The sequence below is a fragment of the Prunus mume genome, linkage group LG6, assembly GCF_029339155.1.
Source record: "Prunus mume cultivar Tortuosa linkage group LG6, ASM2933915v1, whole genome shotgun sequence".
In the NCBI taxonomy this organism is placed as follows: domain Eukaryota; kingdom Viridiplantae; phylum Streptophyta; class Magnoliopsida; order Rosales; family Rosaceae; genus Prunus; species Prunus mume.
In genome coordinates, this window is record NC_142703.1 from 5295858 (window position 1) to 5312693 (window position 16836).

Below are 16836 nucleotides of genomic sequence, written 5' to 3' on the forward strand. Positions count from 1 at the left end.
ATTAGGGGAGTTTGTATGGTTTTCTTGTGATTGGACCTAGGACCTAGCATTCACCTTACTTTCAATGCAAAATCAGCCCAATCAAGGCATTGTATTTGGGCCCTAACTGGCCCAAGCTTAATATTGGTTAGAACATGGAAAGTATTCCTTGCCTAGTTCACAATTATGCTGCAGATGGATAAAAAGTGCACCAAAAGTTCCATAATGCTTTACAATAAGGAACATCAATTCCTTGCCTCATTTGCAATCATCTTATTTGTTATAACAACCAATTAGGATGCCTAACAACAACTTTTCTCTTTCTCTCACAAATTTTCCCAATTATGGCCTCTCTGACCCAATATTCTGTAGGAGCTTGCCTCACCCCAAACAAGAGCTTCAACCTCAACACATTGTTTTCTGTTTTTCCACAAGCACTCAATGCAACAAGTCATATCAGAAACCAGAAGACCCAATTGTCATTAAGTGGGAAAAAGCTGCAGCAAAAATTAATTTCAAATATTGTTGGGAAAAATTGCAAATATGAGAAATGGAGAGTTTTTGGCAGTGATGATGGATCTTGTGGGATTGCACCTCTGCCACTCCCACCTTCTGTGTTGGAGGCAGTTCAAGATTTCTACAAGGCCATCAATGCCAAGGACATTCAAGCTCTAGAGCAACTTCTGGCTGATGACTGCCATTATCAAGACCTTGTCTTTTATGTTCCTTTTGTAGGAAAAGAGGTTTCATTGCTTCCTCCTTCATCTCTACTCATAGTGAATTTTATTGAAATTGGAAGATGCGACACAAGTTAATAGGTTTTGTTGGTATTTGAGAAATTAATTACAAACATGCTAGGAACACTAGATTTATTCGCCTAATTTATTCACGAAAAATAATGTCAGTATATATGTCAATATCTTATTTGTTTAAAGAATAAATGAGATTTAGAATGGGGTCAAAATTTCATTTGATTAAGAAATTTTTTTGTTAAAGAGGTACTTTACTAATGAAATGAGGTGTTTGGGAATATGCCCAGGCGACCGTGCATTTTCTTAGCAAGGTGATGGATGCGATGGGATTAAATATTCATTTCGTCATTGATGCTGCGACTGAAGGTGGAAACTTGACCGCCAGTGTAATTTGGCATCTTGGTAACTTTCACAACCTTAATCATCTTAAATTTGACTGCGTCACTGTGTGTCGTATCGTGTTACGTGTTTAATAATTTGGTCATGTTTGAGTAAACAAAGTTGAACACGACTAATAATTGTGTAAATATAATCAATTAAAAGAATGTTTTGCAATAGGACATAACATTGGCACCTCAAATGAAATTTTCTAGTGATTGGATTTGTCTTTGGATGTTTTACAGAGTGGAAAGACAAAGAGATACCCTTTGCCACTGGTTGCACATTCTTTGAATATGAACAAGTTGAAGGAGAGCTCTTTCTTAGGTATTATTTCCAATTGTCTTGTACTTTAGAGAAATTATACATTTGATCTAAATTCTGCCCTGACAAGAGAACACATGCAGGAAAGCAACTGGCATGGAAGAACTTCCATTCAAACCAGGTGACTTGGTACTGGTACGGATCATATAACCTAGTTATCATGCTTACATACAATTACTTCCTTTGATTGATTGTTTGATTCATTTATTTGTATAAATACGCAGAAACTTTTAAAGTCAGCAAGTACCTTCTTTGATCTCTATCCAATGGCGGCTGAAGGTATGCAAACACTCAGTTACTTACACATTGCATGCGGGGCACTTCCAATGGGGAGGTTTTATTTGGGGTAACAATACCATATTTGAAGCCTAACTTTGAGATCCAAATGAGATAATTAATGCTAATATATTTTTATTAGTCTCAAATTATTTTCAAATTTCCTAATTTAAGTGGTTTTTTTTTCCCTTTCTTTTTGGGCAAGGCTAATTGGGTTTCTCTACTTTTTTGAGTTTTGCAGCGTTGTTGCTGAAGTCTCATGGAAGTGGCCCGCATGAAGGATTAGACACACTTTTAGACAAGCTTCGGGGTAGACACTGAACATGAATTTCTCGACTTCTGCGGTTCTACCAAGCCACATTTATTTACATGCCTTCTCTGATATAATGGTGGAGATTAGAGTCTCATTTATTTACAACCAATAACCAATTATTTCACACATAAATTGGTATTCAAATACAATCTGAATGCTCTATTTGGATTTATCTATTAGAATTTACTTGATTTTAGGATTTGCTTGACTTCTGTGGCTAAGAACACGAGTTCAAAATCTGATGGTAGTGAGTGAACTCCTGGCCTAGATAGCTTCTTCCAGAGCCGGCCATGACTTTTGGGTGGCCCAGGGCATAAATTAAATTGAGGCCCTTCTCCTTTATATACAAGCCTTAACAAGAAAGAAAGAATTTTTTTTTGAAAATCTTGTAGAGCTCTGATTAGTCTAGCTTTGCTTTCCGAAACTTATACTGCAAAGAGGATGATACATTGCAAATCTTCAAAGAAAAAATTGTAGTTAAATCATGCAATTCAGAACGCATATCTTTTCTCACACCTTAGCTCCGACTCCAATTACATAAAAAAAAGGGTTATACATGCCCTTTCTCTTTTCCTTTTTTTTGGTCAATATAGGAGAGAATCTACAATGAGGAGTTTAAAGTGAGGATGCCAATCCCACCATCAAAATATTTAAAATGTTTAAGCCCCATTATTTCTTTACATTTGATGATGGTGAGATTGACCTCCTCAAATAGCCTCCTCACTTTTACGTCTCATATATCATTATTACACATGTTCCCATACTGTGATCCATTACTATACATTAAAATTAAATCTAGGGACTCTGATCAATAATTTAGATGGACTGTTTAACAATATTATGCATAAGTCAGATTATTTGAAAATAAATAAATAAAGAGTGTTAGAATCGGTAGCGCATATAAGCGTAGATTGATCAAAATTACTAATATGTTTGTGAGACTTGACTCGAGTACAACAATTTGGATCAACCTACGCGCCCCTGACGGTAGCATCGTTTAAAAATGAACACAACATGATCCACCAGAAAAAAGAGAAAAAAACGAAAAAGAGAACACGTTTAAACAAAAGTACACGACATGCTGCAGGCTTATCTAGCTGTACATTGCTGCATGATCCATTTATAAGTACAGAAGGCAGATGCATTATGCATACAGTAGAACATGCCCTGGAAAGATAACGAACAATACTATTCAATATATATATATATATAATTTCATAGTGACGAGTTGAGGAGGACCACATCTGCTTCAATTTTCGGGGCCCACCCGTACTCAAGCTAACATGTTTCTGCTCTCTGTAGGTTGTATCTGTATGTTCTTGGTCCTTGTTTTTGTCTTAATATCTTGGTTGGTTTTGATTTGATTACATACGTACAGAGAGAGCTTGAATTGATAGACATATCAAAAAAAAAATTATTAAGAGAGACATCTTTGTAACACATACTTCCTATTGTATTTCGGGATCTCATCGTCAATTTTTTCAAGTTTTATTTCATAAATTATTTTCGCAAAAGATCACTTAAATCAGGAAATACTTGCCATTGCATTAATTAATAGGCAATCATTTTAGTGTTTCTTGAAAAAATTGTGTTCGTCTATTTAATTATTTTATCATAATTAATTAATTACGATTCGTCTAATTTTTTTCAAGGATATTCAATGAATAAATACCTGATAAAATAAGGGCGTATGATAAACTAATAATCATAGAAGCAACTTTGAATGTATAAAAGTCAAATGTGATGAGCTCAGCAGAAATTAATAGCCATAAAGTTAGCAAAATATTAATTGACTCGCTCGGTCATATATTAATATAAAAAATTTATTGTATTATATATCGGTGTAAATATATGTATATGCCATGACATTGTTTTTTTACCATGGCAATGTGACAGTACTGAACTCGATCCCTAACTACAGAAGAACAAAAATTGTAAAACGAAATTAACTAACAAGAAGTTAAAATGCCTTTGTAATTAGCATCCAATTAAGACCGTGAGAAAACTTCAAATCCTGAAAAATCAAAGGAGCTCCAATTATCACTACAAAGATTGGTGGGGATCTTCATATGATCATCATCGGACGGTAGTGAATAGTCCAGCTCTTGCAGATGCACCATGGGCTGCCATGAAAAACTAGCAGTGCTACTCGTCAAAGACGACGTCGTTGCTGCATCATCGGACCAAAACACATCTTGCACCACTTGGTCATCATTCCCTAGCAAACCCTGTAACCCAAATTCGTGAATATTCATATCATCTTGTTGATCATGATTAATTCCCATAAAACTCTGAACATTTTCTTCTTGTATTTGTTGATGTTGATGATCATGATGATCATGATGATCAGGAGCTACTAGGCCTCCAAGCAAGTGATCAACGGCTTCAACAAGATCTTGATCAGCCCTTGAAGAATTTTGGGACCCATCAACATCATTTAGCTCTGAGCTGGAAATTACCAAATTGGGTTCATGATCTTGATCAAGATGATCATGCTCATCAGCAGGGTTGGAGGAGTTGTTGTTCAAAAACTTGGCAAACACAGCAGCCAAATCAATATCTGATCCATTGCCTCCACCTGGCTGGTTATCAGTACCACTTGAGTACTGCCCAGATGTGTCATCAGAACTACTCGAGTTATGATTAAAGCAAGACAAGGAAGCGCGGTCAGCCTGCGAGAGCTTTGCCGCCTTCCCGCGACGGTTCTTGCGACAACCACCGCCTACAGGCACGTTGCGCAAAGAACCGCCTTTGGTCCAATACCTCCTGCACCCTTTGCAAAAGTACCTAGGCTGCGAGAGGCTGTAGTTGTTGTAGTAGCAAAATTTGGTGTTGGAAGAGGCACAGCGAGGACAATTTGGGGCAACCTCAATGTGGGGCTTGTTCCATGATCTCTTGTCCATCATGATGAACGGCCCAGACGGGCATTGCAGCATCTGCTCAACAGGAGCTGAGAACATTTTCTGGCAACACAAAATGGTATTTTCAAGTGGAATGTGGAAATGAGTTTGTGGAGAAAAGAGAGGTTGTGGGGGTATATAACAGGGTCTGGGATTTAGGAGAGTATGCGTTGGAGTTAGTGCAAGGGCATGTGTGGGAGGTGTGCGTGTGCGTGTGCGTGGGTGTGGGAGAGAAATTTGTAGGGGAAGGGTAGGTGAAATTACCAATTTGGATATTGTGGGGTTGAAGATGAACGTGGGCGGTTGGGGGAAGCGTTAGGACCAAGGAAGGGTGTGAATTTGTGAGATTTTGATTTTGGTATGCAAAGTGTGTTATTTTCATGTATACATGTTATGGCGTGCTCGTTACTAGGCGGATTAGCGCCGTGGCTCCTTCGGCTCACGTGGCATTTCTTCATTGGGCACATTCATATGGGATGAGAGTGACTGTGGTTGATAAGTCAAAGCTTATTAGTTGTCATAGTTTCTGTACTGTGGGTGTGGGGTGGTTTTTCAAATTACCAATTTGGCCTTGCCAGTACCATCATGTGAAAGCTATATGTCCTTCATACATATGGTCCTGTCCTAGGGATCAGAGAACTTGCACTTCCGGCAATGAGTTTGAGGAATGAATGCTTAATTATAACTTAAGAGGATGAAGGCTATTAGAAGCATTAATTATAGGGGCAAAATTACAAGTATATCTAATCTTGTGGTTTTGTCTATTTTGTTAGTGTCCATATTTATAGACCTTGCCTAAAATAAACAAAAAAATTGAAGACAACAGAAGAAATTCGGCACTTACCTCACATTTAAGGTAAAAGTTCGATTCTCACATTCTCATTCTCTTAATAGCACCTAATATATGCAAATAAGAGTACTTGCTCTTAGTGTAATGATCTTGCCGAAAAACGTTTAACAATAGGTTGTAGGGTGACAAATTCATAAATTTTTCTTTTGTTGAGATGTGATAAAGAATCTCTTAAATGACCTCCACAACGTAATTTCATAATATAAACCGTTTAATATATTTTAAAACCCTAACGCGTGATTACCATACGAAGTTCACATGGACGCTTAAAATATAGTAACCAAAAAAAAAAAAGAGTTGATAAGAGAATGCAAATCTTGATTAGTTTTAGAATGTCAACAAGTTAATTGTGGGCATGCATGCAATGCATGTATGGACTAATACTATACAGTGTACGTTGCTTCTTGGGATTAGCGAGGAATTAGTGCAACTGTGTGTGCAAGGAAGGAAGGAAGAAAGATTTGATTACTTAATTAATCATAGGCTAACGTCGCGGGTATGTTGCATAAACTTGCATTTCACATCCCATAAGCCCCCCACATGGCTCACTCTGTTACGTGGCAGCATTTCATTCCTCTCAAATTTTTAATTTCAACTTTAATTTATTCAAACATTAAAATATAAGCTTGTTTTGGAGACTTGAATTGAAATACTTGATCTCAATTTGCGGACTGTGTTGGTCCACCACTCACTCCAATCTTAAATTGTGTATGAATTGATCTTCCATTTGATACTAGTAATCATAGTCAACGTATCTGCTGCTCTTTTTGCCAGTCATGCAATACTATTCTAGCTATAGCCTATAAGATTGAATGATGCTTAAGCGTTAATCAATTAATAAGTCAAAACCACCCTAACTACTCATTTGGGTCTACTTCATAATTCAAATTATTCAGCTTTTTCATTTAAAGATTATTTCTGCAAAATTTCATCCAAATGGGAATTTGCTTAGCCACTCATTAGTAGAAAAGCTCCATTTAAACTACGGATACACCCATGACCAATACGTGTCAGCCACAGATAACCCGTGGCCAAAGTACTTGATTATTCATGAACATTTCCTTGTTTATTAAAAATGTTGTGTTTGTCTTTTTATTTGGTGAGAGTTAGATAAATGTTCTTCAACGTGAGTGAATTTTTGGAAAGGTGATCCTTTAATGAAGATCCAAAATGTAAATGAATTGAATCATGAGATATATTGTAGAGACGGTGAAATGACGACATAGTAACTAACTAGTTAGCTTTTGAGCATTACTCTATATATATATTAGTTGTGCTTTTGAAGTAAACAATCATGTAATAGTTAGTGATTATAAGTAATTGATCAGATAAGTTTATAGATGAACTACTTCTTGTTGGAAAATTTGGTTTATGGATGCCACTTTCCTGCAAAACATCACAGGAATATATATTAGAAAATTGTAATTTACATTGATATAGTAGATTAAATAAAACCAATGAAATTACAGCAAGATGCTTATCTTTTGGGATGTAGAAGTTGGTCTCCATTGATACTTTGAGTAGAATACTAGCTTTAGGTTGAGGTGTGTCATTCACTGTCCTTAAGAGTAAATTTCGCCTCTCAGAGACAAGTCTCGGTGTAACAAGGGTTGTATGGCACCCTACCCTCTAGGATACAACAACCTATATGACCATCATAAGCGTACACTCACAATACTTGAGTTGGATAAACAACTCGAATCTTTCCCTCAAGGTTTATATGAAAGAACAATTACCTCATATATTATGCCCTATTAAAGAGAATGGGCTTAAATATATAGTTAGTCGCCTCAACAAGAAGCTAAGGCATTAAAAGAAATAGTAATAAAACCACATAATTGTCTGCCCGTTTTCACAAACTTAACAGCTATATTATCAGCAAATTAATGGCAAAACAATATAGCAATTGCAAAATAGAAATTGGTCAACCAAAACTGACGCAAATGATTTTTGAATTCAAATCTTTAAATGCCAAAGGCATTGAAAAAAATTAAGTTCGTATGAAAGCTTTGAGAATAAAGCTGTAGAAAGACCTTTAAAACAAATCAATAATTATCCCAATTGAAGACTAAAATTGCTAAAACTCACGCAAATAAGCTTTTGAAATAAAAATTAATATATACAATCAGATCATAACATTCATATAATAAATCTTCAAAATAAATTCAGTTTAAACTTGTAATTAAACCACACAAAATCTGGAAACATAAAATAAATAATAAAATAAATTTTGTATTTTTGAAATAGTCACAAAAATTCCAACACTTGTAATTCAAATAAATTTTTTTCCAAATAAAATAACATTACCCAACTCATATATATGTTTCGAAATTTCATCTTTCGTGTGACTCTGTCTCTTTATCTCATCAAAAATTTACGCAGCGATATGGAAAATTTTAAAAATCTAGAGTCGTTGCCCAAAAATGACAAGCTAGCTTTGTCATTGTTTATAAATTATAGAACTATCTACAATAAGCATATCCATTAGCGAACAATACAAAGGCATCAAGAAATTACGTCGGCATTTGACAGCATATGCGTGCAAATGTTCAGGTATAAGAGGGCAACTTCATGCGTCGACGGATCGCCTCAATTAATTTTCCCCCATTTGAAACTTAACCAAATTCCATCTTTTAATTTGCTTTGTCCTTTTTTCTAAGAAGGGGATATCTCCAAAAACAAAACAAAGACATTGTTTAACGTGGTTTATGTTTGTGGGAAGAATTTACAACCTCTTACGATGGGTGATGCATGCATGACACAATGATTAAAACAAATCTTAGAATTTTTAATTTAAACAGATAACATATGTGAGTGTGATAAAAATAAAATGTATGTGATGTGAGATTTTTGTAAACGACAATCGACTACACACGTAAGTGATTTATAATTGTATGTTCTTTGTAGGTTTACACACATAGCCGATTTGAAATAATTATATACACGTGTAAACGATTGTCCGTAACTGTTGAAATGTGATCAGTAAATTGCAAAATATAGCTACAACTAAAATTTGATGAAAACATAATTGCTATAGCCTAGAAACAAAGTCAATTCATATGACGTCCTTGTGATTCATTCGTGATTTCCTTTCAATAATATTGTATTCTTTTTCCGGCCACCGAAATCAATGAAGTTGGATGTCATTATTGCACGTAGGATTGAAGTTAAAAATGGTGTTTGTGGTGGGCAAACATCAATCTCATGATCACGAGAGTTGCAATATATATCATCCAACTCCATGGGATCGAAAACCTCTTTGATGATGAGTTTCAAACATTTAAATCACGTGGGGGTTTGGCGTCGCTTTCACGAAAGATGCGAAGTAGAGGATCAAATAGCTTCCACGTCTCTACTTCTCCTTAGTTTTTATTTTTCCAGATTTCACAAAATCACAAAACAAAATCATCACAAAACCCAAGTGCTTCTTCTTCTTCTTCAAGCATCTTATTCGATTCTGCCAACTTGCAAGGCTCTCTCCAAAGCCTTGTCTGGAATTAAGGTCATGTTCAATGTGTCAAAAACAGCACGGGAGTAATGTTGCATGCATGACTCATAGGCTACCATTTGAGTAATTGATGTTGATCATGGCTCAAAATCCACGTAAGCCAGACGATGTTTTCTGTGGGACCATTGGCCCACCTGATGATGAAATGGGTGGTTAAGTGTTTCAATGTCACCGAAGCTTGATGGTTGCCTAAACGCATGCTCTTCAGTTCTGAAATTTGAGAAATCAAATAAGCTCGTGGTGGCAAGGTCTTTTTCAAGATTTTTCTAGGGTTTTTTCCTTTTTTTTTTTCGTTTTCTTTATTTTGCTATATCTACTGATAATACTTGTATTTGATTTCATCTTCTTCCTTTGAGATATTAGTTATAGAGTTAACTTTAATTTGCATGGTCATCAGATCCATCGTGGATCTTCTTTATAATATTTTTGCCTTTATAAAATAAACAATTGCTAGTAAAAAGATATAAAGTTAAAGGAAAAATAATTTAAGCTTGCAAGGATCTTAAGTTTATATAAATAATTATTACATAAACTAGATAGTATTAGGCATGAAGAGAGTTTAGAATATTTATAAAAAAAACACCGAACAAAATGTAGTGACCGAAGATAAAAGTAATGACCTAAGACATAACTTTTTGTTATTTATTAAAAAAGGAGAGATTATTCTACTATAACAAAAAGTAAGAGATATAATTGACAAAAATAGTTTCACTACTAATAACATCGAGACCTTTTATATCAAACCCCACACATGTTGAATATTTAGTTGGGACAGTAGAGTGAGCAAGTTATAAATGTGGGATTGGTTACATGTATGGCCCACTAAAGAGTGATTCCACGAGAGAGGGAGTGTTGAAGAATATAAGGTCCTACATTAGAAACTTGACAAAATAAAATATAACATGTAATGAATGGTTCCACTACTAATAACATTGAAGCGAAAATGAGGGAGTAAAAAAGTAGAGTTATATTATCCTTATATTTCAAGTTTGTTATTCAAATTCTTCATTGTTAAAAGGGTATAATTGTGGTTTTGCCGTCTTTGATTAATCACCATCAACCTTACTCTTTTATTATAATTGTGGTTTTGCCCTCTTTGATTATAAGTAATTAATGAATCGGTGGTTGAATCAAGTAGTCTAACAATTTAAAGTGAAGGGTATAATTTAGACGCTAAGTGGTGCTCAAGTTTAACCCCTCAAGTATGCATATCAACCTTTTGAAATGACAAACAATTCACAGTAAAAGTAAGTAATGGGAAAGAAGCATTTGAGAATCTATATGGTGTTAATATGGGGATGGATGGTGTTCATCGAAGCAAAAGATAGTCCCTCTCTGCCCCATAATTTTTCATCCTCATCTCACTTTCTTTCACCCTCTTCAGCTGATGGACATCAAAATTTCTATAGAAATCTTCTTTTTCGGAGAAGCTTCAAGAAGATCTATAGTAAAAATGCTTGCATCAATGAAATTCTTGCAAAATGTAAACATATAGAAGATATGGAAGTGGCCGCAAAATGTTTGCGTTTCTGGACCCTAAGCACAAAAATGATAGATTATAGATTTGGTACGTATGACGAACATGTTACTCTCCTTTTAAATATGATGAAGACTGAAGATAACCATCTAATATACTAATTAAGAAAGTCTCTAGTAAATGTTATACAACTCGCTTGACAAATTGAACATGCGAAATATCTCTGCACAGAGTGTGGGAAAATCAAGTTATAGTAAATATTAGATTATTCAATTTGACATACATAAATTTTGTTGAACAGTCCAAGAATCTCACATAGAAACTGAACTATTTTTTAATAAATCGAAATACATGGGGAACAGAGGTACTATTTTCGATGGATAGAAACATTCTGGGATTTTCATTATCAAGTAGTCTCAGAATTGGATATCCTACTACATCATTGTCTTGAACTTCACTGTTCTGAGTAATAAATAGGCCAGTAATCGGTACCCAATGATCATCACCATCATAGCTCCCACTTCCATCACACCAGAGTCAAGTCTTAATTCATTGATGAAGGGAGACTGACAAGCTTCATATCCAGAAGTACCTGAATTACCTGATGAGCAACCATACTGAATTTTCAGGAGTAGCCTGTATGTGTGGTAGTTGAAAGAGATAGAGCGTATCCACGAAACCATTGATGGAACTTTCTGCACCCACACACAATTTATAATGTACTTGTCACATTCTGTTTAACAAATCCAGAATGTGCTTGTTGGCTAGGTTATATATCTTACCTGGATAAAGAATCCACCAGATAACATGAATGTCATAACAATGATGGAAGCTAGCGCTGTTGCCTTTTTCACGTCGATAAATGCTGCACCTATGCTCAATCCTAGACCCTGCAATTTTGAAGTTTATAATCTCTTAATCCAGACACACACACACACACACAGAGTACTTTTGCCTTTGTTTCAAGGAAAAGAACAGTTATTGATATGATAGTTTTTTTATAATTTTTACCTGAGAGGCCACAATGCTGAGGAAAATTGTAAGCATTGTTTGAAAAAATGCAGAAAATCTGAGCTTCAAGCCTGCCATCAAGTACACTATCACGAGGAACACTATCGGGAGCAGGAGATCAAGAGGAAGATCACTGATGTTTCTAGCTAAAAAGTAGGCACTGAGTTTGTACATCTCCACTGATCTCTCTTTAGCTACTATTGCTCTTTCTTGTGGAAATGTGAAAACTGCAGTAAACATAGGAAAGAAAGCCCAAAATACTGAAATGAAGAACAACAATCCTGCCTGATCTTGAACTCGCCTTGGGGATGAAGCATCAGATTGCCACCATAGAAGTCCTATGATTATAGCAGTGGAGATAACTTGAACTACACGCAGACAGCTTAAGTATTCGTGGCGTCTCTCTTTAAGGCCCCTCCTGCAAAGAATCAAAAACTGTTCGCACCAAGTTGCTTTTGATTCCCTTGAATATGACATCCTCTGCATCTGACTCTCACCCTCTGTCAGCACAGAGCTTAGGAGCTTTGCCTTCTCCATTTTTCCAAGTCTGATTTGATTGGCTTCAACTAAAAACTGCATAAAAATGTAAAATAAGATTGTGCTCCATGCTAGCAATTATAAATTTATAAGTGGGATTCAAAATTCAGTTTTCGAATCAACCTCGTGGACGTCAACTGCAGAAGGCCCTCTATCCTCCAATTCTGTTGGAAGTGATTTTTCATTTGTGTTACCGTTTGCCAGATCAATGAGAAACTCTGCCGGGTTCATAGCTATAAGGGGTGCACACCCAATTGAGGAGAAGTACATCATTGCTTCAGAGGCTTTTCCAAAGTATAAGGAGCTTCCTCTACCCAAGAGAATAAGCTTATCAAACTCGTTAAAGATCCTGCTAGACGGTTGATGTATTGTAGTCACCACTGTTTTTCCAGCCTAAAATATACAGAAGCACAACCCAATATTTTGATTTTTTTAAATGATTTTCATATGAACAATTCATGTTGTTCATCCAAACAATTCAAATTCCAGTACCTTTGCAATAATGTGAAGCATCTGAAGTGTTCGAAGTGCTGCTGTCGAATCAAGACCAGATGTTGGTTCATCTAAAAACAGAAGTGATGGGTTGAGCAGGATTTCATTGCCAATGCATACTCTTTTTCTTTCACCACCAGAAACTCCTCTAACAAATGTGCCACCAATTAGTGTGTCTTGGCACCTGAAAAGTAAACCACATATGGTTCAAGGAGCCAATCTCATTCCGGAAATTAGTTAAGAAGATCCTTCCAATAGTAACAGATGGATGCTTAATGTTACATAGAATTTCAATACAGATACCTTTCCAAGCCTAGCTCATTAATTACATCCATGGCCCTTTCTTCTTTCTGGTTTCTGGTTAAGGTAATGGGAAGACGGAGTAAGGCAGCATAAGTTAGAGTTTCTTTGACTGTAAGATGGGGGAACAGAAGATCATCTTGCATTACATATCCAATCCTGCTTCATCAAAATCAGTTTCAGCAAATTTGCAAAATCAAGTTCTCTACTTTTAAATCCCAACCGACGCAACAACATTTCATTTGTTTATATATGAGCCGAGATTTGAACCTCTGTTTTTATTTGTATAGTAACGAGTAAGCAACTGTCATGTTATGTGTCATATATACCTCCGTTTGAGGGACTTGGCGTATGGTTGGTCATTGTAAGTGATGGTGCCGCTGTTGAGTTTGACTCTTCCACTGAGGAGATTGAGCAAGGTTGTTTTGCCGCCTCCTGAAGGTCCCATTAGAGCAAGAACCTCTCCTGGAAGCACTGAGCCAGAGATTCCATGCAGTATGTACTCTGCATTTGAGCTTTTCACACCCTTTGCAGCTACCTTATGCTTCACATCTTCGAACTGCAACACAATTCATAATGTTGAAACAATTAAATAAACCAAATTACCATTTGTCTTAATATGCATCTGTTGGTTTCATGTGTCACCTTAAGATAAATTGGTAAGGTAGGTTCCACATGTAATTTTCTCCCTTTGTCTGCATCTGGACCTCCTTCTTCAGTTGAAGTAGACTTAGCTGTTGAAGTATTGTCTTTTACCATAAAGATCATAAGTTAGTCAGTTAACTTATTTATTTTTTCTGAAGTGAGGCAAACATTAATTTAATTTGTCATTATTAGGATCTAGATTGTATTAGCAAGTATCTTTTATCTCCACACCTCACACTCAAACTACCTTACCTGAGACTTTCACACATGAAAGAGTTTGTAGCTCTATGTTGAAGAATCTAAGGGCAATTCGAACTTAGGACACCTTATAATAATGGAAGGAGAAATATTACTATACAAAGATCTAGTTGGTTTCAATAGTTAAACATCTACCCCAGCATCCGAGGTCCCGAGTTTAAATCCCAACTTCACAAATATTGTTTGATAAATAATAAATAAATAAAACTGAGAATTCTTATTTTATATTTCCTTTTTCCTCCACTGGGGCCTATCAAATTGTGCACAGGGTGCAAATATCATCCAAGTAATCTCTCAACCAAAAAAAAAAAAAAATTCTTATATATCTTTGATACTAAAAACGTAGGTTAATTATAACTTAAAATTGGCAGTAGTATCATACTGTGTTTTGGACTCTGCACTCTCAACGCAATATCTGAGATGTCACCTGCAGCAAGTGAGAAAGAATAGCCCAACCCATTGCTAGATGCCCTGCTTAATATGGAACCTTTCTTGTCAAAGCTTCCAGTAACACTAGGAATAAATTCATCCATGTTGATCAATAGTTGGGAGCCAAACGACTGTGTTTTCTGAATCATTTTTCCACTTGGTGATTCCATTTTCTTCTCAAAACTTCTCCTTAGTTTGCGCAATATTCCAGCTTCATTTTTCTTTTCTTCATGCTGTGTTATACAAGTTGTGTTGCAGCAGCCAAACATTTCTTGGCTTACACACAACTCTTTGTTTCCGGTCCTCAGTGCAGTTGTTGCAGCTTCAAACGTGCTCTGATCAAAACCAGAACCACAGTCTAACTCACAATCTCGACCCGCCTCCATACGTTCTTTCAACTGCTTGAAAAATTCAACTCTGTGCCATGAGTCAAGTGCATTAGAAAACCAAAAAAAGACAATCTTAAAAAGAAAAAAGATACGTTATTCTAGCTTCTGATAATAAAATCTAATCATCAATTATATTTGTAACTGCCTCCCTCTGATTAAATTCCAATTCTATATATATGATAAAATGTGTCAAACTAAAGTAAATTGAGTGAAGTGGAGAGTGAGAAAGAAGAAGATCAATTACTTGTGAGCTAGAAAATATGCGAATGAAGTAGGCAGCAAAGAAGATAAGTGGAAAGGGATGCATTTGGAAAGAATGGTTTTGAAGATTTATAAAGGCCAATCCTGTCCAGTGTGAGTGACAGTGCCAAATCAGTCTACAGGGTTTCTAATTAATGCGTCCGTATATTGCATGTGATGATGTGAAGCAACATAGTGTGATCGTCTATTCCATACTTTTTTTTTTTTGGATGAATGGCCAATATAGGAGTGGAGATTCGAACTACATCCTTAAATGTAAGGTAAATACTCAGAGATCCTAGAGGTATAAGCTCGCATGGTATCCTATGTAATATGTAATATGTAATAGAATTTTTTGTTTATTATTATATTCTACTTGAAAAGTGTTAGGAATGTACACTTGATATACATTGTTAGCACATTCTTTGACACATCGTAAATTTTTGAGACTAATGATTGTCTAATATGGTATCAGAGCATTCTTTGCAAGTGGTTTTAAGTTCGACTCTTATTCCGTACATCCACTTCTTTGTTTGTTTGCAGGTGTAGGGTAGGGCTACACCTATGTGTTTGTCTCTCTCTCGGCCTCTAGAGAATCCGATATTGATGACGTACCTTTCCTCCATTGATTTCCTTTCTTAATTAGATCCCCTTGTTCTTTCCCTCATTCTCTCTCTTGATTTATGTTTACCTGTCTTTGTTTTACATCTCTTTTTATAAATACAGGTATTTGTATATCTTCTCATTCCGATGATATATAACTATCTATAATCAAAAGTTCAAGCCAGCTAGTCACTCAATTCTTAACTACACGTTTTAGGCATGGCATGAGACCTTTTGGAATTAATTTCGACTCCTCCTCTGTCTTGACTTGGAGCCATACATCTGTCATTTTAATTCAGCTGCCAATAATTCAAGCAGCAGTTACATTAGATTTTGTCCTGTTTATATATCTACAAACGAATGTCAACAACCTCATATAATGGAAGTTGCACACCACTGTGACTTCTGTGAGTGTCTGTGGCCAATCGTAGCTTTAGAATTTGATGGTTGCAAAGGATTGGGCGGTGCCCCAAAGGACAGGGCACATTGACTGCCAAAGGACGACGACAGAGCCATGCACTAGTTGGTGTGAGTGAAGAAAACGGAAACCGATTCTATATAAATGCGGTGGTCTTGTTGCTGTATATGATCAGATTTTGCTGAGTTCTAGTGTTTTGTTCCTTTCAGTACGTGCGTACCTTTTAAATTTGCTGTCTCGGGGCCGACAGTAGTTGCTTGAAGAACGTGGACAATCAAGTCTCGGGGACCAATTACAACTTCTTTATGTTACCGTCACATACAATAATTTCTCTCATGATAGCAAAACTTTGATCCAAATCTTATTCTAAAGCTTCGCGAAATATCTAGAGATTACATGAACAGTATAATATGGCAATCAACTCCCTCAACTTGAGGGTACTGCACAGCACCAGGGCTAATTTTTTTTGGGGGTTTTGAAGAAATAGACATTGAAATATGTTGAATACAAACAACGGTTGATTGTGGTAGGAAAAGCAAACACAATCCTGTCACTGAAAATTCTTTGGGCGGTTCATCAAAATTAAAAGGTAGGTTAGGTACACTTTTCTTTTGTTTGAGTTCCCAACGGGTTGTGCTTAGACAACAGAAACAACTCATCAGTGAATTTGAAGACCTTCCATTTTCATTAACCTTTAAGAGCGCATGCTTCAGCAATGAAAGGTCACTCATCATAGGGTCAACAACAAGAAGTGGTC

At 36.0% G+C, this 16836-nt stretch overlaps 3 protein-coding genes across 6 annotated transcripts; 1 reads left to right on the forward strand and 2 right to left on the reverse strand.

The window, feature by feature from the left end:
* The first annotated feature begins 273 nt into the window (after nucleotides 1-273).
* On the forward strand, nucleotides 274-2221 carry LOC148915912 (uncharacterized). Of its 2 annotated transcripts, none has more exons than XM_089054796.1 (6): nucleotides 274-722; nucleotides 1019-1133; nucleotides 1355-1436; nucleotides 1517-1568; nucleotides 1658-1779; nucleotides 1951-2221. In XM_089054796.1, the coding sequence occupies exons 1-6, from the start codon at nucleotides 324-326 to the stop codon at nucleotides 1985-1987; spliced, it is 807 nt and encodes a 268-aa protein (XP_088910922.1). In that variant the 5' UTR covers nucleotides 274-323; the 3' UTR covers nucleotides 1988-2221. The 2 variants fall into 2 exon arrangements, with proteins under 2 accessions (XP_088910922.1, XP_088910923.1); XM_089054797.1 differs by having other exon boundaries at nucleotides 275-722; nucleotides 1658-1712.
* Nucleotides 2222-3967: 1746 nt separating this feature from the next.
* Nucleotides 3968-5130, reverse strand: LOC148915913 (uncharacterized). Its single transcript, XM_089053797.1, has one exon. It carries the CDS (start codon nucleotides 4980-4982, stop codon nucleotides 4011-4013), a length of 972 nt encoding a protein of 323 aa, XP_088909923.1. The 5' UTR covers nucleotides 4983-5130; the 3' UTR covers nucleotides 3968-4010.
* A 5862-nt stretch (nucleotides 5131-10992) lies between these two features.
* On the reverse strand, nucleotides 10993-15174 carry LOC103336373 (ABC transporter G family member 22-like). Of its 3 annotated transcripts, none has more exons than XM_089055460.1 (10): nucleotides 15063-15174; nucleotides 14383-14846; nucleotides 13743-13846; nucleotides 13427-13656; nucleotides 13101-13256; nucleotides 12798-12981; nucleotides 12429-12698; nucleotides 11769-12341; nucleotides 11540-11647; nucleotides 10993-11452 (listed from the first exon to the last, which is right to left on the reverse strand). In XM_089055460.1, exons 2-10 carry the CDS (start codon nucleotides 14813-14815, stop codon nucleotides 11192-11194), a joined length of 2319 nt encoding a protein of 772 aa, XP_088911586.1. In that variant the 5' UTR covers nucleotides 14816-14846; nucleotides 15063-15174; the 3' UTR covers nucleotides 10993-11191. The 3 variants fall into 3 exon arrangements, with proteins under 3 accessions (XP_088911586.1, XP_088911587.1, XP_088911588.1); XM_089055461.1 differs by having other exon boundaries at nucleotides 14383-14827; nucleotides 15063-15110; XM_089055462.1 differs by having other exon boundaries at nucleotides 11076-11358.
* Between the last annotated feature and the right edge of the window lie 1662 nt (nucleotides 15175-16836).